Here is a 22494-nt window from a genome sequence, read left to right on the forward strand (position 1 = left end):
AAGGGAGTTGAAGACAGAGAAGTGCTGGGGAAGGGCCCCAGGTCCAGGGGCCCACAGGGAACCACATGGAGCTAAGAGCCAATCTTTCTGCCCTCACCCCCCACCTCAGGTAGCCCGGTCACAGGGGAAGGGCATCTTCCTCTTCCGGAGGCTGAAGGACATCATGGACTGGAAGAAGGTGAGCTTGCCTCTCCCCCTTCCTCCCCACACCCTCCTTTTCCCCCCTGCAGGGATCAGGGGCCCCTCCTCCTTACCCTCAATGCTCAGAAGGCTGGCAAAGGAGCTCTGCCCACAGGCCTGCCCATAGGTGCAGGGTCTCTGGAGCCAAATTGCCTGGGTTCAAATCCTGACCTTACCACTTCCTAGCTGTGTGAGCTTGGGCAAGTTATTTCACTTCTTGGTGCCCCCAATAAATCAGGATAGTAATAGTACCCGCTGAAGATACGATGAGTTAGTGTGTCTAAGAGAACAGTATGCTCTTTCCCTGGGCCTCTGACTCATCTGGCTGGGGGAGCTTGGCTAATTCTTCCTCCGGCTCCTGGACTAAACCTGAAGCAGCCCTCTCCCTGCCCCCCAACCCAAGCCTGTCTTGGTGCAGGAATCTGTATAATAGAAATGCTGGCCCCAACCCTGTCTCCAGCATTCAGCAGCTCTGTGGTCTTGGGGAAAGTGCTGAACCCCTCTGAACCTGAAAGATGGTAATGGTGCAGGCTGGGTGACAGGAGCAGGAGGTCACAACCTGCATCTACTGTGCTGGCAGGCTCGCAGCAGGGGCATAACAAATGAACTGCCTCTCCTCACTGTGTGTCCCTGTTCCTCTCATGAAACTGTCAGGGCACCGCTGGGAAGAAGCTCACCAGCCTGGAGGCCCAGCCGGCCCGAAACACTGTCAACCCCTCTGGCAGCCATGTGAGTATAGGTGGGGGTGGCCCAGGACCCCAGAAAGAGAAGAACTGGCTGCTTTGATGGAGAAGCAAATCTTCAGGGTGGGGGTGATGGTAGGTGTAGACAATTCTGCCCTTGGGCCCAGATGACCTCACCAAGCATGTGACATTTGCCCTGGGGCCTCGGTTTTTTCACAAGGTTACAGTGATGGGGAGACGATGGATGGGAAAGGGCTTTGTAGATGGTGAGGTAAAAAGGCCTGAATTGGGTTGGCTGCAAAGAGTCAGCAGGAAGAGAAGGGAGAGGAATGTCCTTGGAGGCCCGGGTGGTACTCCAGCAACACCATCAATGGGACTTTCTCCGGGGGGGGGTAATGGTGCACACTTGTGCTCTCTGATGTCCTGACCACTAGTGACATGTTAATATCCAGACAATGGAAATGAGGCTAGGGCAACTTGAAAGGCTGGACTTTTAACTTGTTTCCTCTTTGACTATGGTAAAATACACATAAAAGTTTTCAGTTTAACCTTATTTAAGTGTGCAATTCAATGGCATTAAGTTCATTCATAGGTTTGTGCAAACTGTGTTCCATTTCTGGAACTTTTTCATCTTCCCCCAGCTGAAACTTGTACCCATTAAACACTAACTCCCTTCTGCCCCGCCGCCCCCAACCCCTGAGAGCCACCTTCTTACTTTCTATCTCTAAGAATTTCACTACTCTCACCTTGTATAAGTGGAATCAGACAGGATTTGTCCTTTTAGGTCTGGCTTATTTCACTTAGCATGATGCCTCCAAGTTTCATCCATACAGTCACATGTAATATCATTTCCTTTTAACCAATTTAAATATAAATGTACATAGCCACATGTGACTGGTAGCTGCCTTATTGGACAGCACAGATTTGGATGTTAAATGCCCAGGCTCTGGGCCCAGCCTGTGTGAGACTACTTCCCAGCTGTACCACCCATCAGCTGTGTGACCTTGGGCAAGTCACTCCCCACTCTGTGCTTCAGTTTCTCATCTGTAAAATGGTGATAACATTAGTACTTTCCTGACAGGGTTGATTTAAGGATCAGACCATATACCCAAAGTAGAGTGCCTAACACAATGCCTCTTACACAGGAAATGCTCCCCCCCAAAAATGTTAATAACAATTATTGTTACAACTAGGACACAAGAAGTTCTGAAGACCAGAAAGATGAAATTCCTGTGGAGAACTATGTAGCTCAGCGTTACATCGAAAATCCCTACTTGATAGGAGGTGAGATGGCCGTCTCTGCTCCCTGCCCTTCTACAGGATGGTTGGTCGATTAGTCAGTCAACAAGCCTGGATCAGCAGCCAGTCATGGGCTCAGCCTGCCGCCAGGCATGATGGGATGCAAAGATGGAGCCCCATCCTGCAGGGTCTTGACCAAGAGGGGCCAGTGCTCTGAAGGGGCCCCGTGGAATAGCATTAATATCACTTGCCTCCTCTCACTTCCTCAGGCATTGTCCTTCCTCGGGGACTTCTGTGGGTCTCTCCTCCGCCCCTCCCTCCCCCAGTGACCCCCATCCTCTTCATGACTTTAATCACCACGCAGATCCCGTGACTCCCAGATTTCTGTCTCCGGCTCAGACCTTGCCCCGCACCACAGACCCTGATGTCCCACAGTCTGTGACATCCCCTTGCAAGCTTCTCTCTGCAGCTCGAACCCAACAAGACTAAAATCCAGCCTTGTCCTCCCCTTACCATCTGGCTCACCCCTCAGCCTCCCTACCTGGGGACAGAACTGTCCTCCCCCGACCAAGCCAGAAAGTGGAGACTATTCTGGAAACGTCCCTCTCTTCTCCTCCCACATCTGGTTCTTCATCAAGCCTCCACGCAGCTCTTGAACCTGGCTGGCCAAGTCCAAACCCAGTTCTGGCCGCTGACCTCTCCTTCCTCACTGATGCCCACGGCTCTGGTCCCCTTTGCTCTGTTCCAAACACAGTCACCCCTCAGTGGCTTCCCATGGTTGCTGCAACAAGACCCCAAAACTGCACACGACCTGGCCCCTGCTGACCTCACTGACCTCATCTCATGGCACTCTGCCCTTGGACCAAGCCCCCTTTGTCCCCTCTGAAACTCTGTTCAGGCAGCGCCTCCTGCCTGAAGGCCCTGCCGACTCTGGGCTAGGCAGGCACGTGGCACCTCCTGTGGTTTTATGGGGATTCACATCGGCCTGTCCGCTGCCATCTCCCCCAAACCTAGCTCAGTGCTGGATACACCATCGGTATTTGTTATGCCAATTCATCCTCCCCTTGCTTGACAGGCCGCAAGTTTGACCTGCGTGTCTACGTGCTGGTGATGTCGGTGAGTGACCAAGACAGGTGCTCTCCTCCAGGGGTGGGGGCGGGGCAGCTGGCCCAGGGGACAGGGCAGCCATTCTGGGGGCATCCATGTGAGCTGTCTGGTTTTACCTGCCTGGGAGACCCCAGGGGCTGGTCAACGGATCCAAGCTTCGCCATCTCAGAGGCCCCAGGATCTGGATCATCTCTGCCTTCCTTCTCTGTTCATTCAGTCATCCGTGGTAACCACAGCCAACATTTATTGAGCACCTACTAAGTACCAGGCCCAGTATTTAGCAGATTTTCTTTCTTTCAGTCCTTCTAATTAACCAGGGAGGTAGGTTCTTTTGTTTGCTTCATTTTACAGATAAGGAGATAGATCAGACAGGTTGAGCAACTTGCTCGAGGTCACACAGCTGTGAGTGGCAGAATAGGAATTCAGTTCCCGACTCTCTTTACCAAACAGCTGCTGTACTCCCTCCAGCCATGCACTCAACAAACACTTAAACCTTCATGGTACAATATGCTGGGCACAGGATATCGGAGTGTCTAAGACAGGCTCGGCCTGGACCTGCCCTCCTGGAGCTCACTGTCTGGCGGGTGTCACATGTGGTGGTGGAGCAGAGGAAAGGCCCATTAATTTTGTTCCCTCTGCATCTCTCCATACCCACTCTTACCCCCAGGAAGGCAGGGATCGAATCAGAGAAGGCTGATGTTTGAGCAGATTCTTGCAGGATGGGCAGAGCATTTCAGGTGGAGGAAACAGCAGATGCAAAAGCCAGGAGGTGTGAAAGTGCTGGAACTGATCCTCCTTCCCTTTTCTCTCTCTCCATTCCCACCTCCCCCATAGTACATCCCACTGCGGGCCTGGCTATACCGGGATGGCTTCGCCCGATTCTCCAACACCCGCTTCACACTGAACAGCATCGATGACCAGTGTATCCTAGGATTCCCCGACCCGCCCCCAGCATCCTCCAGGCACCCTGCCCTTCCCGTCTTCTGGCTGGTCCTGAGATAACTCATTCATTCCATAGATGTCAAACTCCAATCAGGGCATTTTGTTCACAGCAGTGAACAAAACAGCCCTGGTCCCTTCCCTCAGGGAACTTACAGTCTTGAGGGGGTGGGGGATCCCCCAGTGACCTGAGGGAAACAGTCCTGCTATGCTCATAGCAACTCACCCCAAGCATCCTTGCTTGATCATCATTTCACATTGATTTGATTCATAGGATTGGACTTGTTGAGCCCCTTTGGAAAATGTTCACATCCCTTTATGTGCCTAGTCACTAACTCACTCATTCACTTGAATACAGTGCCTTTTCCACCAAATTGGCAGATACGAAAATTTTGATAACACGCTGTATTGGCGAGGCTAGGGGAGTATATGCATTGCTGGTGGAGTGTCAACTGTACAACTGCTTAGGCTGCAATCTGGCAAATCTCGATCAAAAACAAATGCACAGACCCAGCAATTCCCTTCTGGGAGTTTATCCTCCAGGTACACTCACAATATAGGATAGGAAAAGAGAACTTTAAACATTATCCACTGCATAGCCTAGTTGTGAGAGCAAAAAATAATAATAGGAAATAACTGAATGAATGGCTCATTTACACAACAGAATACTATCCAGCTGGTAAATAGGAACCGGGGGAGGTGCCTTAGGTACTGATGAAATAATCTCCAAGATGTATTGTTCATTGGAAAAAAACTAAGTGTAGAACTCTGTGGAAAGGATGCTCCCATTCATGTTAAAACGTATATCTCTGTATATATATTTATCTGTGCATAGACATCTCTGGAAGGATAGACAAGAAACTAGAAACAGAATTTGACTTGGAGGAGAAATGAATGGGAGGGGACAGGTCTGGGGTTAGGGGGAGATATTCCTTATATACTATACTTTTGACTTTTGAACTATGTGAGTGTATTATCTGGTCAAAATAAAAAGAGCAAACATTGTTTTTAGACATGAGCATCAGAGGAAAAGGGGTAAATGATCTAGAAATAAATATTTAGGAGATAAACCAGCAGAACTAGATTACCTTCATGTGGGAGAGGTGGAAGTAGCAAGTGATGCTGCCAAGTTTCTGGCTTGGGCAATCCAGCTAATGCTTTTAGCCAGTTCACATTGCTCTGCCTTAATCTCATCATTCAATTAAGTGCCTGTCCAAGGTAATACATTTGCATTCTCTGAATGTCAGAAGGGCTTAGGCCTTCCTGAGTATTATCTACAATTTGTTTCTTTCTGTTTAGCCAACTTCAGCATTTCCAGTAGGTCTTACTTTGTGATTCTAACAAGAATTTGTCATATGCAACTCATTGCATTTATTTTAGTTTCTTTTTTTGCCACCTCATTTCTTATTAAGGTTAGATGAGGGACTTCCCTGGGTCATCCAGTGGTTAAGACTCCATGCTTCCACTGTGGAGGGCGCAGGTTTGATTCCAGGGAACTAAGATCGCACATGCCATGTGGCCAAGGAAAAATAACCTAAAAATGAATAAAGTTAAACGATACATGTAAAGCATTTAGACAGTGCCTAACCCAGAGTGACTACTCAGTACACATTATTGGTCCTCCTGCCCTCATTTTAAAATGTTTGTTTATCTTTAGGCACCATAGAGCCTTATTAAATTGAGGACTCTCCCACAGCTAGTTTCTATTTAACAAGCCTTTGCTGTTTTCACAGTGAGTGAATACACATAATTTTCATCCCTTTGTTTAATTGTTTTTAATTTTTAAATATTGAAATATTTAAATTATATAGAAAACTGTAGGAAAGGCTGTAACAGAAATCTATGCATCTACCATCCAGATTTAGCAGTTATTAATATTTTACCTTATTTGCTTCAGATATTACATACCAACTTTTAAAATAATAAAGCAACTATGGATTGCAAAATAATAATATTAATATATAAAATTATTTAGCTGACTGTAAATAAATATATTTTATATATATAACTTACACACAATTATTCAAATACATAAATCAGATACACATACTCAAAATGAAAAAATATTCACCTCAACACTAATAGTAAACAAGCAGAAACAGCTTAATCCACCATAGAGGGATGGTGAAATGAATGATAAAGCATTTCTGTGATCCTGTGTAGCTGCTGAACAGTGAGGTGACTGAAATGTTATGGAAAGGTAACTACAGGAATTCCCTAGTGGTCCAGTGTTTAAGACTCAGTGCTTTCACTGCTGATGACCGGAGTTCGATCCCTGGTAGGGGAACTAATATCCCACAAGCATCCCACAAGCCATGCAGTGCGGCCAGGTGAAAAAAAAAGGTGTCTATGATAGAATGTGAGGTGGAAACAACATGTGCGTGTAGAACTGGGTTCCCTTACCCTACTGCTCACTGCCCCGGTGCCCTTTCCCAATAAAATCTCTTGCCTTGTTAGCACGTGTCTCCTTGGACAATTCATTTCCAAGTGTTAGACAAGAGCTCAGTGTTGGGCTCTGTTTACAATCCCATTTTTTGCTTTTACTTTTCCATTTAGAAGAATATATGAAAGGAGGTTCACAAATCTATTAACTTTAAAAAATTTAGAAGATTAAAATCAGGTCTGCTGCTGCTGCTGCTGCTAAATCACTTCAGTCATGTCCGACTCTGTGTGACCCCATAGACGGCAGCCCACCAGGCTCCCCCGTCCCTGGGATTCAGGTCAAGAAACATGTATTTTTAACTTTAACATTTCTTTGTATTATGAACTATTCTTGCAACTGATATGTATTAGTTTAATAAAAGATAATAAAACATTTAAAGGATATAGTCTTCATAATAAAAGTATAGCTCTTTGAAGACAAATCAGAAAATCCAGGAGAAATGTACGAAAAGGAGGAGGGAGGAAGAGAAACCTTTTCTAGTCACACTAGAAATAACCTTTTTGGTGTATCTCCTCTGAAATTTTTGTTGTTGCTCACCCTTTTATATATGACTGATCCTGTTAGGGGAAGCGCACTGACTGAAACCGCCCACCCTGGCTAGGTGCTATAGTAACTATTTGCATTTTACGACAGGAGGTCCTGGTGAGGAACACAGAACTTATAAGCCACACCCAACTGGAAGAGTTCAGGAAAGGTCAAAAGGAGACCCCACATGTCCAACCACCTCCCCGAATCCTCACTGGCACCCATCTTAGCTGAACAAGGTGTTCACCACCAGGAAGGACTCTGAGTCAGAATGATTGGCTAAAGACAACCCATCACCATAAAACCCGAGACTGGGAGCCACGTGGCAGAGCAGTTCTCCTGGGTTCCCTTACCCTACTGCTCACTGCCCCGGTGCCCTTTCCCAATAAAATCTCTTGCCTTGTTAGCACGTGTCTCCTTGGACAATTCATTTCCAAGTGTTAGACAAGAGCTCAGTGTTGGGCCCTGGAAGGGGTCCTCCTTCCTGCAACAATCCCACTAGATAAGTATAACCTTTTTTTCATTGAACATTATTTAAGTATTTTCCTCATAGACATTTTTTATTAGTTACAAAGTATTCCACTGAGTAGACTCACTGGTTTACTAATCCTATTGTACTTGCTGCAGACATTTGGGAAATTGTCAGTTTCTTACCAGAGAAGGCAATGGCAACCCACTCCAGTACTCTTGCCTGGAAAATCCCACGGACGGAGGAGCCTGGTAGGCTGCAGTCCATGGGGTCGCTAAATTGGACATGACTGAGTGACTTCACTTTCACTTTTCACTTTCATGCATTGGAGAAGGAATGGCAACCCACTCTAGTGTTCTTGCCTGGAGAGTCCCAGGGACAGGGGAGCCTGGTGGGCTGCCATCTATGGGGTCGCACAGAGTCGGACACGACTGAAGCAACTTAGCAGCAGCAGCAGCAGCAGTTTTTTCCTATAATGACAGACAATGCTGTAAAGAAACTTTTTTTTTCATAAATCTTTTACTATATTAAAATTTTTTCCTTTATATGGCCTCACAGAGGTGTAACTACTGGGTCAAGGGAATCAGCCAGATTGTTTTCCAGATTTCCTCATATTTTTACCCTCCCATTGACAGGGCCCATTTAGCCCCAGTTCCCCAGCACTGGGGACAATTAAACAGATTACAAAACACATTTCCTAAACAATTGTCACATCTAAGTGAAGCATATATGGGCATTCATTATACCATTCTTGAGAGTATTCTGTAGGTTTTGAGTTTTTCTTTCCAAATAAAAAGGTTTTAAAAAAAATATAACTGATTTGCTGGGGAAGCAAATTTTTGCGTTAGAATTTGCATCTCTTACAATTTGCATTTCCCCCCATTTACATTCCTTTAAAATTGTGTATCCTTTACTACTAGAAACTTTGGGCACTTTCCCAGATGGCCCTTTACCAGTTTTTTGTTTGTTTGTTTGTTTGAATATCCTTTATCTATTTATCTATGAGGGTCATAAAATTTTATTGTTAACAATTTATGTGTGATTTTCACGCAGAAAAACATTAGCCTGTCATCTTTGTTACAAATCTTTTCTCTAGCCGTGCTTGCCCGTGATTTTTGCCTTTTCAGTCTGATTGATTTCCTTTTCACATAGTTGACTATATTCACTGATTTCCTCTGTGATTTCTATTGTTGCTAAGCTAAGAAAAGATTTTCCCCTTGAAAGATTTCACAGCTACTCACTCAGCTCTGTTTCTTTATGGATTGCTTCAGTTGTTTGCTTGCTCTTCACCATTTAGCTCGTTGGCTCATTAGAACCTGGTTTCAGGTCCATCGTGGAGAGAGGAGGCTGGGAAATCAGCTGACCCATACTCCTCCTCTAGCCTCTGCTCTGGGAAACTAGGAAAGTCCCTGATTTCTCCTTCCTGCGGGTAGGAGCAGTGTGCCGAGAAATGTGAGCGCTTCTTCCAACAAAAGAGAGCAATTCCCCCCCCTCCCCGCTCCCCCCTTAAAACCAGTAACTCACTTTGCCTGAACATCCTCTTTTTCCACTTTTTAAATAATAACTTTATTGCAGAATGTTCACATACCACACAGGTCACCCAGTTAAATCATACAACTCAGTACTTCTTAGCATCTTCACACAAGCATCACCACCGTCGATTTTAGAACAGTTTCACCATCCCCCAAATCAGCTTTTCTAGGGCTTCCCTGATAGCTCAGCTGGTAAAGAATCTGCCTGCAATGAAGGAGACCCTGGTTTGATTCCTGGGTTGGGAAGATCCCCTAGAGAAGGGATAGGCTACCCACTCCAGTATTCTTGGGCTTCCCTTGTGGCTCAGCTGGTAAAGAATCTGCCTGCAATGCGGGAGGCCTGGGTTCGATCCCTGGGTTGGGACGATCCCCTGGAGAAGGAAAAGGCTACCCACTCCATTATTCTGTCCTATATAGGCCATGGATCCCAAAGAGTTGGACACGACTGAGTGACTTTCACTCACTCCAAAAGAAACCCAGTACTCATTATCTGTCATTTCCCACTTCCCTACAACCCCTCTTCCCAGCCCTATGCAACCATGTTCATCTCTACGCATTTGTCTTTTTCAGACCTTTCATGTAAACAGATTCATAAAATACGTGGCCTTTTGTATCTTTTTTTTTTTTGGCTGTGTTGCATGACTTGTGAGATCCTACTTCCCTGACCAGGGATCGAACCGAGCCCCAGGCAGTGGAAGCACGGAGTCCTAACTGCTGGACTTCAACGGAAGTCCTCTTAACTTCTTGTATTAAGCTTAATGTTTTCAATGTTCATCATGTTGTACCATGTAGCAGTAGTTTTTTTCATCTTTTTTGTCTCCACTTTTTGGCTATTATTAATAATACTTCTGTGAACATTTCTGCACAAGTTTTTGTTTGGACATATGTTTTTATTTCTCTTGGGTATATACTAGGTGTTGAGTTGCTAGTCACATGGTAATTCTGTATTTAACCTTTTGAGCAACTATTAGACTATTTTCCAAAGCATTGCACAATTTTACATCCCCACCAACATGGTAGGAGGGTTCCAATTGCTCCACATCCTCGCCAATACTTGTTATTATCTGTCCTTTTAAATTACAACCACCCTAGTGGATGTGAAGTGGTTTTGATGTGCATTTCTTTGATGACTAATAATTGTTATTCATGAGCTTCTGGGCCATTTGCAAATCTTTGCAGAGATTTCTACTCAGAGTCTTTGCACAGTTTCTCATTGGATTGTCTCTGTTATTGTTGAGGTGTAAGTTTCTAGATGTATTTTCAATACTGCTCCCTTATCAGATACATGATTTACAAATATTTTCCCCCATTCTGTGGGTTGTCATTTTTCTTTTAAGGACTATTTTTTAGAGCAGTTTTAGGTTCACAGCAAAATTGAGAGGAAGGTAGAGATTCCCCATAGACCGCCTGCCCCAACCTGTGCACGGCCTCCCCCATTATCAGCACCACTCACCAGAGTGCTACATTAGCTACAGTTGATGACCCTGGGTTGACACATCACAATGACCCCATATCCATAGTTTATATTAAAGTTGTACATTCTTTGGGTTTGGACAAATGTATAATGGCGTGTGTCCATCATTACTGTATCATACAGAGTATTTTCACTGCCCTAAAAATCCTCTGTGCACTTCCTTTTCATTTTCTTTATAGTATCCTTTGAAACATAAAATTTTCTAATTTTGATCAAGTCCAATTTATCTACTTTTTGTCATCTGTGTTTTTGCTGTCCCATCTAAGAAGCTCTGCCTAACCCCAAGTCACAGTGACTTATTCTTAAATTTTATTCTAAGAGTTTTATAATTTTGGCTCTTATATTTAGGTCTGTGGTCTGTTTGGAGTGAATTTTTGCCTGTGGTATAGTAACTTCATTCTTTCACACACTGATATCCAGGCATCCTCACCCCATTTGTTGGAAAGATGATGGTTGAAGTGAAGTGAAGTGAAAGTTGCTCAGTCATGTCTGACTCTTTGCAACCCCATGGACTATACAGTCCATGGAATCTTCCAGGCCAGAATACTGAAGTGGGTAGCCTTTTCCTTCTCCAGGGGATTGTCCCAACCCAGGGACCGAACCCAGGTCTCCTACATTGCAGGCAGATTCTTTACCAGCTGAGCCACAAGGGAAGCCCAAGAATACTGGAGTGGGTAGCCTATCCCTTCTCCAGGGGATCTTCCCAACCCAGGAATCAAACCGGAGTCTCCTGCAATGCAGGAGGATTCTTTACCAACTGAGCTACTAGGGAAGCCCAAGATGATGCTTGCCCTCACTTAATTGCCTTGGCGCCCTTTTCAAAAATCAATTGACCAAAAATGTAAGGGTTCTCTTCTTATTTAGTGGTTTGTTATGTGCTTATTCTTTTGAAATTAAGGCAGAAAAACTCTCAGACAAGTGTGACCAAAAAGTCTCTGAAGAGTTATAAAGAAGGTGCTAGAGAGGATACCCACCTCCTCTGGAGAGGCTACAATCCTGCCAGATGTGCCACAAATGTGGAGAAACATACGTGTTAGGGGAGTCAGACTTGGATCAGTGACCTGGAGGCTCTACCTCCCCATCTGTGAATGGCCCAATGTTACCGACCAAGGTTGTCGGCCACCTCAATCAATAGAAATTGATCAGAGGCAAGAAATACAGGAAGGTTTTATTGGGGTCCCTGCTGCAGCAGAGGGGAACAAGAACAAATAACAGGTTCCCTTGCTAGCTGGGATCACGGAGGTGTGAAGAGTTGGTTATTGCTATGGGGTGAGGGTAGGGGTGTGTCCAGGGGTCAAGCTGGAAGCTTGGCATAGGTGGTTTGCCCACCCTTTTGGTGGTGCTGTGTGCTGTACTCTGCTTTTGCTCCTGACTTCCTGCTTTTGCTCCCCACCCTTCAGAAGTGGAAGTAGGGCTCTTTGGTCTCTTTGTGTCTCGTTGTCCATAATTTTCCCCAGCTGCACATGGCACGCAGTTCTTTTTAGTCCCTTATAGTTTCTCTGTATTTTCGCTTGAGGAGGTGATGTTTGTCCAGGTGCAAGCACTGCAGCAAAGGGTCCTGGTCCTAGGACCCCGCCTGTTTTACCAAGTCCAGGAGAAAGTTACGTTTTGCCTCTTCGTGAGGTTTTGGGTTCCATCCTACTTAGTTATGTGGGGGAGGATGGGGTGTGCTGAATGGCTGTCTCTCTGAGCCTTTCTGTGAGATGGGAGTGATTTGGGGAAAAGAGATGATGCGTGTGAATATGCTCTATTAGCTTTGAAATGTTGCTGACGTTACCGGTGGTGACAATACCGGTGATGGTGACGACACCAAAAGGCAGACTCTCAGGTTTGGGACTTCAAAGGCAGCCATCTTGACCCCATCCCAAAGCTGGGTCATTTCTCCAATATTCCCACAAAGCAGCCACCCAGTCTGAGCCTCTCTAGTGACAGAGAGCTCAGAACGTCCTGAGAAGGCTGTTCTGTATTTGGTGTCTCTACTTGTTAGAAAGGGTTCTCTCCTCTAGAGTGGGACAATCCTAACTAATCTAATAATATCAGCCATGCCAGCACTGTACACAGCATCTCATCTGATCCTTCAGATAACCCTGGGAGGTCAACATACTACTAGGCAACGGCATTTAATAAGGGGGGAAACAGGCTCAGAGAGGTTAAGTGGCTTGCTCAGGAGCCCACAACCAGTAAAGATAGATGCAGGCATGATTTGGACCTGAGTCCATCTGACTTCAAAACCCACACACCTGAGCTCTGGGCTGTTTGGTAGCCTTCCCTCAGAGATTCCCAAGCAAGGGTCTCAGTTTGGTCCCTGGGGGCTACCCTTCTTATCCACACTGGCCCTTGACCACTGACCTCTGCCAGACGTCCACCTCACCAATGTCGCTGTGCAGAAGACGTCTCCCGACTACCACCCGAAGAAGGTGAGGAAGCTGGGCTTCTGCCCTCGGATATGGCCTCTGGGACTGGGGTGGGGTGGGGTAGTGAGGAGGGAGAGCCCAGGAGAGTTCTCCAGAGAGGTCAGGTCACTGCCTGTTTTCAGGGCCCAGGGTAAGCGTATACATGGAGGCCAACAGATCATGTTTAAATGTTTAAGAGTTACACATCAAACCAGTACACCCTTTAACGATTTGTGTTGTGTCATCCTACCTTGACAGATATATCATCTATCTATCTACTACCTACCTAATAACCTGCCAGAGGACCAGGTTCATATTTAGCATACTCAGACTTCTCAGAGTTAAGAGCCAGAACAGATGAATACAGGAAGAGCCGGTCCCCAGCTCTCCATCACCCTGTGGGGGCCTCCTGCAAACATGCACACACCCAAAACAGCAAGCTGTGGGTGACTCCCTGGGTCTTGGGGTACCCACATGATCAGTGCAATCTGTCCTCAAAGGGCAGGCCCAGGGAAGAGGCCAATGCAGGGCATCTGGGATGGCAGATAGCAGGCAGTGCTCTAGAAAGAGAGGCCCAGGCTCTGGGTGGGCCACACCTCCTTGGGAGTCCAAATTCTCTGCCCTGTAAGGGTTCTGCTCATCACAGGACTCAGGGCTGGCTCCCCTTGTCCAAGACTAAGGTCTGTGCTAATGGTGAATGGCCGTCTGGGCTGGCCAGGTCTGGACTGATTCAAGTTTCCTCTCTCAACCTGGTGGTGGGGCCCAGGGCTGCAAGTGGATGCTGCAACGCTTCCGGCAGTACCTGGCGTCCAAGCACGGGCCTGAGGCAGTAGAGACGCTTTTCAGCGACATGGACAACATCTTCATCAGAAGCCTGCAGAGCGTGCAGAAGGTGATTATCAGCGACAAGCACTGCTTTGAGCTGTATGGCTATGACATCCTCATAGATCAGGACCTCAAGCCGTAAGTGGATGGGCTGGTGGCCCGGAGAGCGTGGGGGTTGCGGGGGAGGGAGGATGTTTTACACACTCTGCACCTAGACTGCCTGGCTTTAAGCTCAGCTCTGCAACTTCCTAGCTGGGCATGCTTCCCTTCTCTGAGCCTTGGCTTGCCTGTCTGTAAAATGGTCACTGTGCAGAGAGGAATGTTATGAGGAAGAAATGAGCCCCATGCTCGACACTGTGGCCTTTCCCAAGCATCTGCTGAGTCAGCGATCCTCCCCTCCCATCAGGCAAGAAACTTCCCCTCTGTGAATCCTGGTGCTTTGAGGATGCAAAGGGCTGGGCAAGGGAGTTACCATGTCAATTCCCAGAATTGTTACCATGTCAATTCCCAGAATTTTGTGCCTTCCTACAGTGCTCACAAGGAGGTTGAACACACCTGAGCTGTCAGGGAACACACTGATGGACTTTGGGTGATACAACAGGGCACAGAAGCCCAGTGGGGTTGTCCAGGCAGCTTGAGGTCATGCAGTAAGTCCAGGGCTGAGCTGGGCCCAGAGTCCATGTTCCTGGACTGAGCAGCTTCCACCAGCACTATGGCTCCTGGACCCAGCCCTCTCCCCAGGGTCACTGTATCTCTCTTGGGGGCCTTTCTGAGCCAGGAGTAGGAGCCCTAGAGCAAGACCTAAGTCAGGCCCAAGTTCAAGAGAAACCAGGGCCAGGCACCAGTGGGTCTCTCTCCTTTGCCTTCTGGGATACAAGCTGTGCTACAGGCATTAACGTGGACACCGATGGGGGAAATGAGCTTAGGAGGAGGCAGTAGATAGGAAAAGGGGCCCCCAGTCTCTCACTGACCTGCTGGGTGAGCCCTCCTCCCTCTGTGCCCCAGATTCCTGTCTGTCAACTAACAGGGCTGCAGAAAACCAGAGGTCACAGGCTGGAATCCCTTGGGCTGCTTTTGGCCTGCAGACACTTTGAGTTTGACCTTCAGAATGTTTTTTTTCATTGGGTTGATTTTCATCGACCATCTCCCATAACTGGAAGATGTTTGCACAAACATAGGGATGTTTTGGAAGAGTCAGAGGGTCTTAGAATTCTGGGTTCATATGAGCACAGGGCAACACTCTGCTTGAGCTGCCAGAGCCACCCCTTCAGAGGTGGAACGCTCTTCCCAGGCCACCACAGGCCTACCCCTCCCTGCCACTCCCGACCCTCCTGACTTGGCAGGCTGGTTACCATCTTTTAAAAACCATCTTTTATTTAATACTTTTATTGATTTATTTGGCTGCATCTGCGCTTCATTGCAGCATACGGGTTAGTTGCCCCCATGCATGTGGGATCTTGTTTTTTTTAATTGGCCGGTAACATTTTAACATATTTTTCAACATCAAGTTTTTACAGATAATACACATTTTTAAACTTTTAGTACTAGACAAAAAAATTCCCAAATTTGAAAAGTCCAAATATCAGTGTTTGAAAAAAGGTATTAAGAATGCATGTGGGATCTTAATTCCCCCACTAGGGATTGAACCCATGTCCCTTGCATTAGAAGGTGGATTCTTAACCACTGGACTACGAGGGAAGTCCCCTGGTTACCATTTATAGACAAATGTTCACTAGGAAAGTTTCCCTCATACTCCAGCTCTTTCGAAAGAAGCCAAAGGAGTAATAGTCACAAGGTCGTAAAATTGTTCTTACCCCACCAGCTTGCTTCATTTGTTACCCCCTGGACCCTGTGGGGGTTTCAAGTGTGTGACAGTTTTCAGAAGTTTTAGTCCCTGAAACCTTTCTTCAGATCGAAACGTAGAGACAGCAGCGCTGGTTGAATTGAGGGTGGGGCCCAGGCACCTCATCTAGTCTCTTGTGAAATTCCAGGGACCAGGCAGCCTTAAGATTTTCCATCCCCTTCCCTCCCCAGGTGGCTCCTGGAGGTCAATGCGTCCCCATCACTGACAGCCAGCAGCCAGGAGGACTATGAGCTCAAGACCTGCCTCCTGGAAGACACCCTGCACATTGTGGACATGGAGGCCAGGTGAGAGAGGGCGGCCTCACTCATACACCCCTGTACCTCACCATCAGGGCTCCCACCGAGGAGAGAGAACTTGGAACCCTGGAACTTGAGAGGACCTCAGAGATGTCTCTGGCCCCTCCACCCTCCCCCGCCCCACCGTTCCACAGGTGGGGAAACTGAGATGTTCACAAAGGATCGGGTCCTGGCCCAAGGACCCAGCCCTGACCCAGCAGAACAGGGCCAACTACAGCTTTCTGAGATTCAGTCCCGCAGGATTTCCTCAACCTTTCCTGACTATGGGACCCTGACCCAGTCACTTCTCCTCTCTGAACCTCAGTGTCCTCATCTGTAAAGTGGGAGATTTCATATCTAACTCTCAGGGTTGTTAATTTACAAAGGTAATTTATTTTAACATGTCTAACTCACAGTAAGTGCTCAGTAAGAGGCTATTTATTGATATAATGATGTACATATAATAGAAAGATCCAGGGTTTGACTTCAGGAATGGCTCAGACGGTGTTGGTTGGTTTGTCTGTTCTCACTTTCCTCTCTTATCTCTTTTCTCTGTGTTAGTTTCTCCCCAGTTATTCCAGCAAAAGTTTGAGGGCTGACTCTCATTGCTCCCTGGTGGGATTGAGTCACATGCCCATCCCTGAATCAATCACTGGGACTCTGACTGACCAAGCCTAGGTCTTGTGCCCACTCCCAGGGGTTGGGGTCAACCCCACTTGAACCATGAGAGTGAGAGAGTGAGGCCTGGTTTTCAAAAAGGAAAACTCAGGTATCCAAAGGCTAAAAAAAGTGAAATGGATGCTGAGCAGGCAGAACCTCAGGTGTCCACCACCCTTATCCACCATCACTTATTCCTTCATCACACACTTGAGACCCTCCTATGTGCCAGCCCTTGTGCTAAACACTGGGAACACAGTAAATAAAGGACATGACAGGTCTAATCCCCGCTTTCATGGAGTCTAGTCTGGGAAGGACAGCAGACTTTAAACCAGAAAGCACGTTACTGGGGCCAAGTATGAAAGCCTGGGGACAAATGGGGGATGACCCCCTGAGGTCATCCCCCACTTTGGATGCACAAAAGAAGGTACTCTGACAGGGTGGGCACCAGTAGAGCACTGGGAAGGTTCAGGGCCCTGGCTTGAGGGCCCCACCAGGTGAACCTTCATTAACCCTTTGTATCTCCTGCTTGTCCAGGCTCACAGGAAGGGAGAAGCGAGTAGGAGGCTTTGACCTCATGTGGAATGATGGCCCTGTCAGCAGAGAAGAGGGGGGTCCTGACCTATCGGGGATGGGGAACTTTGTGACCAACACACATCTCGGTATGTGGGGCTAGGTGGGGAGTGGGTACATGGGAGGTAGCAAGTAGTCTGAGAGGCAACTTGTCATGGAGATTAGAATGTTTTACTAGATTTCTATTGTTTTGTATTTTTTCTCTGTGTACACTTTTATTGATTTAATGTGCTGTGCTGTGCTTAGTCACTCAGTCATGTCCAACTCTTTGCGACCCCATGAACTGTAGCCTGCCAGGCTCCTCTGTCCATGGGGATTCTCCAGGCAAGAATACTGGAGTGGCTTGCCATGCCCTCCTCCAGGGGATCGTCCCAACCCAGGGATTGAACCTAGATTTCCCACATTGCAGGTGGATTCTTTACCATCTGAGCCACCAGGGAAGCCCAGAATGTTTTAATTTGGTCTAAAATTTACCAGCTGTGTGACCTTGAGCAAGGGACTTAACCTGTTCCTCATCTGTAAAACAGATTCGATAGTTTCCATCTCAATATATGCCTAGAATACTGCACGGCATGTGGTGAAAGATATTATTAATCTGTTATGAGGCAGATTTCAAAAAGCTTAGGTGGCACATAAACAAAAAACACGATATGTTGCTAAGAGAAATTAAGGACTTCAGGGCTTGACCTTAAACTTGGCTTTTAAAAAGTGAAAAATTTCCCTGACTATAAAAATTATTCACACTCATTGTAGAATATTTGAAAACTAAAGAAAGAAATGAAAAAAATCATCCAAACATAACCATCTTTAACAATCTGGTGTATTTCCTTCCAATTTTACAAAAATGCATATATTCATATTTTTTTCTTACAAAATTGGCATTGGGCTGAAGCTTTGAGTCTAATTTTTCCACATAGCATTTTCCAGCTCATTCAATAACATTAGTAAGAGCCTCTTTGGGGCTTCTCTGGTGGCTCAGCTGGTAAAGAATCCACCTGCAATGCGGGAGACCTGGGTTCGATCCCTCGGTTGGGAAGATCCCCTGGAGAAGGGAAAGGCTACCCACTCCAGTATTCTGGCCTGAAGACCCCATGGACTAAAGTCAGACATGACAGCAACCTTCACTCACTCTCTTTTGGAAACACACTATGGCCAGGTCCAGACTACTTTACATACATTATCTCATTTCGCTTTTAGGCAGCCTTGATTATTTTACAGATGTGGAAAGAGTCTCCAGATGTTAGATCACGCGCCAACGGTCTCGGTCATAAGTGGTGAGAGAGGCCTTGAGCCCAATCTGTCCAACTTCAAAACCCGAAAGCTAGGCTGCTAGCACTTGCCCCTTGGCAAAATTAGAAACAAAATTACCATACAGCTGCAAAACATCCCCACATTTATGAAACCAGTCTCACATAATTGAGCACTTGGCATGACTCCAGTTTTTTACTTTTATAAATAATGCTGTGAGGGCATCCTCTCAAAGTTCAACTGAAACTGGCTATTTTTTTTTAGGACAGATTGTTAGGAATAGAACTACTGGGTTAAAAAGATGGACTTATTATAGTCAAATTGCTTTCTTAGAAAGTTTACACAAATTTGCAAGCTCTGAATTTAAAATGACAGGAGCAGCAACAACAAAAAAACCTTTGCCAACTTCATAGGTAAAAATATTTACTTGTTTTCTGTGCATTCCATTGATTATGTGTGAGGCTTTAGATTTAAAATTTGCAGTTGTTCTTTTGTAAGCTGTCCGTACTTATTTTTCCCCCCCCAGTGGGCTTCTATTTGTCTAAATTTGTGAAGGCCTTAGATATTAATATATTAAGGATATTTTCCCCCTGTCAAACTTACTATAAATATTTTCCTTTTGTTCGAATATTTCCATTCAAACAAAATGAGTTTGTCATTTTCCTTTTTGTTTGTGGCATTTTTCTTCCTTCTTTTTTGATGAAAAGTTTTGAGTATCTTTTAGGGTTTGGTATGATTTAGGATTGGGTTGGGCTGCAAACAACTAACAAACTAATAGTTATCCAGAGAGGAACTGATTTGTCTTGAGTCACCAGAAGTCATGGGGCAGGCCATAGTGACAGCTGCACGGTGCCACCAAGGACCCAGATCTTTCCTTTCTTTACCACACTCAGCCTGTTAGCCCTGATGCTGAGGCTTGTTGCCTCATGGCTGCTCCAACTCCAGACACTGTGTCCTCATCCCAGGCAGGCCCAAGGGCCAAAGCCTTTCCTTCAAGCTTTGGCTATTCCAAAAGGAAAGCAGGTAACTCTGCTGACATCTCACCCACTAGAGCTGGGTCACATGGCACCTCAGCTGCAAGGAAGCCAGGGAAGTCAAGTACTAAGTAGTTTGCTTTGAGGAAGGCAAAGGAGAGGCGGTTTGTGATGGTTCTCCCACGGCAGACCCCTAGTGCCTGCCACATGGTGTTGTTGGAGGATGACTATACAAAGCTTTCAGGCTGTACAAACAATCACCTGGGAATCTTGTTAAAATGCTGTTCTGATTCAGTAGGTCTGGAAGAAGAGGGCTAAGAGTCTGCACACCTAAAAGCCCCCGAATAGTAAACTATTGTGTAACAAATTCTCTTGAAGCTTTGCAGCTTGAAACGACTATCTTATTTGCTTATGATTCTTTAGGTGTGGCTTGGGGGTCTCTCACAGGGGTGCAGGCACCTAGCAGATTTGCTGAGACATGGTGGCCTAGGATAGCTTCATTCACATGTGCGGTGGTTGAGACAGGCTGTCAGCTGCCTTTTTTCCCAGGTGGCCACTCGTTCACAGAGTAGTCTCAGGGTTCCAAGAAGGCGAGAGAAGACAGTGAAGCCTCTTGAGGCCTAGGCTCAGAAAACCCATGTGTCATTCTGCCACAGTCCGTTAGCCAAAGCCTGTCCAGCCCAGATTCAGGGGGCAAGGAAATAGACACCACCTCTTGATGGGAGGAGCGGCACAGTTACTTTGCAGAGAGGTCCATAGAGGACCAAGAGGATTGTCGCAGCCACCTTTGCTAACAATCCACCTCAGATATCAGTGCCAATGGTTCCTGCACCGTATTTAAGCAGCAAAGACTCAGAACGGTGGTTCTCCAGTTGAGTATGTGGGTGGGTGATTTTGAATATAAGAGGAGCTGGCTGGGGGTGAAAAGAGTATTGATGAAATGAATTAGGGATGTGTTGGTGATCCGGTGAAAAGATCAACAGATAACTCAGAGATGAGCCTAGAACTCCAAGAGATTTGCATTGGACACGAAGGTTTGTGAACTATGAATGAATTATGAACCTTAGTTAAGGCTAGTTCCACAGAACTCACTTCGGAAAACCCCGGGGATTGGCATTTAGTGGACTTTCAGCTCAGGGAAGCGTTGATTGCTGTGAGTGCCTAGGAGGCAGGGCTGGGGCTCTGGGGAGCTGAGAAACATGGCAGACACCTCCAGGTCTGTAGTTGTGCCCATGGGGATTCAGTCATTCAACCACTGTTTATGAGATGCCATCAGTGCGCCTGGCACAAGATTAAATGACCATGGAGTTGCCTCAAGGATTAGCTCTGAGCACAAAAGACAGGAAACACTGAATGCACTAAGAGAGGATGTGAAGTCAGCCTGAACTGCCTGGGACACTCTCCCACAAGAGTAGGAGCCACCTGTGGGGGAGATCCACCTCTTAGCTGAATGTGCCTGACACACGAGATTTAGGTACGAGGCACTGTGCCAGCTTTAAGTGCATTTTCACGGAGCAAAGCCAGAAGGCAGGGCAGTATGGGGAAGTGGTTAAAAGCTTGGCCTCTGGAGCTAGGCAGCCTGGGTTCAAGCCTCAGTCCTGCTACTAACTGTGCGATTTGGAGCAAACTATTCAACCTCTCCGAGCCTCCTCTTCTCTTGCACACATTATTCCTGTGAAAGCTCAAGTCAAATCTACATCCTCACCTGAAGTAGCCCCCGATTTGGGGGTAAGCCCCCAGCGAATATTACCTGATCCTTGCATTTACCCCATAAAGCAAGTATCCTGATGTACAGATAAGAAAACTGATGCTCAAAGAGTTAAGTGACCTAATAGTCATGGCAATTGGGATGTGTGCTAGGTTGCGTCAATCATGCCCAACTCTGCAACTCTTATGGACTATAACACACCAGGCTCCTCTGTCCAAGGGATTCTTCAGGCACGAGTACTGGAGTGGGTTGCCTTGCCCTCCTCCAGGGAATCTTCCTGACCCAGGGATCGAACCCGTATCTCTTACATCTCCTGCATTGGCAGGTGGGTTCTTTACCACTAGCGCCACCTGGGAAACCATTTGTGGTTGCATGGCTTCTGCTGGCCCCTCCTTCTGCAGGTAGTAGGAGCATTGGCCCCTTCTACTCCCCTAAGACCCCTCTACCAAGGACAGGCCATCCCAGTCAACTCTCCACTTCCCTTCCAGGCTGCGTCAATGATCGGAAGAAACAGCTGAGGCAGCTGTTCCGCTCCCTTCAAGGACAGAAGAAAACTCCCAACTAATCCCCAGCATGGAGAACCACTGGTACCACACGGGTCTTCTCTCTGCTCCCCGTTTTTCAGCACAGCAGCACTCAGAGCACTCAGTCACCCTCCCTCCCTCTTTCCGGCCTGGCAGCTGCTTTGCTGGCACAGTACCCCACCCTACCCTGGACATCTTTGCACCAGGAGAGAGCCAATCTCTGGGACTGGATAGATTTTAACCTTGGTGAATTGGTTAGCTTGGTGAAGAGGAGAAATGCAGCAAGTTATACCCGAGAGAGATCACATCTAATAAAGGATTACGGCCCTTATTTGGAGAGTCTTTGGGCTCCAGGCTTGGCTCAGGGAATACTGTTGCCATAACCACATCTTCCTGGTTTTGACCCTTTGATGTCTCTCAGGGGATATGTTGATAGGCTCCTCCAAGAGCAAGGGTTCAGTTATGTTTGCAAAGCAATCATTTGTTAAGATTGTGTGTTTATTAGGGGTCTGAGTAAGGGCTGAGCCTTAAATACATCTTGCCCTCCTTACAATACGCTGACTGCATGTCAGGGGACCAATGGAGCTCCCTGACCATTTGAAAACCAGTGGGCCAGAGCATCCCCATTTCTCAAGTAGAGGAGGCAAGGATCAGGAAGGCAGAGCTGCTTAGTGAGAGTCTCCAAGAAGGTGCACTTATTAAGTCAGCTAGGTGACCTAGGTGCCTCTCTGGGTCTTCCTATTTGAGGTTGGGAGCTGAGCTTTTTAGATTAGAAAGCCCTGGGCTGTCAGGGAGAGATGGCTTGGGGAGTTGGGCACAAGTAAGAATGTCTGCATTTTCCACATTCCAACGCCTCCTGGTT

General features: G+C 46.8%; 1 protein-coding gene across 1 annotated transcript in view; it reads left to right on the forward strand.

The window, feature by feature from the left end:
* The window catches only part of TTLL9 (tubulin tyrosine ligase like 9), a 48451-nt gene extending 26488 nt beyond the window's left edge, over positions 1 to 21963 (forward strand). The window contains exons 6-15 of the mRNA XM_005688368.2: positions 110 to 178; positions 835 to 909; positions 2057 to 2147; positions 3178 to 3218; positions 4044 to 4131; positions 12950 to 13008; positions 13751 to 13947; positions 15844 to 15957; positions 17143 to 17267; positions 21597 to 21963. Of these exons, the coding sequence (XP_005688425.1) occupies positions 110 to 178; positions 835 to 909; positions 2057 to 2147; positions 3178 to 3218; positions 4044 to 4131; positions 12950 to 13008; positions 13751 to 13947; positions 15844 to 15957; positions 17143 to 17267; positions 21597 to 21673 (936 nt within the window). The 3' untranslated portion in view covers positions 21674 to 21963. The remainder of the gene's footprint in view (positions 1 to 109; positions 179 to 834; positions 910 to 2056; positions 2148 to 3177; positions 3219 to 4043; positions 4132 to 12949; positions 13009 to 13750; positions 13948 to 15843; positions 15958 to 17142; positions 17268 to 21596) is intronic.

This window comes from Capra hircus, chromosome 13, assembly GCF_001704415.2.
Source record: "Capra hircus breed San Clemente chromosome 13, ASM170441v1, whole genome shotgun sequence".
Classification (NCBI taxonomy): domain Eukaryota; kingdom Metazoa; phylum Chordata; class Mammalia; order Artiodactyla; family Bovidae; genus Capra; species Capra hircus.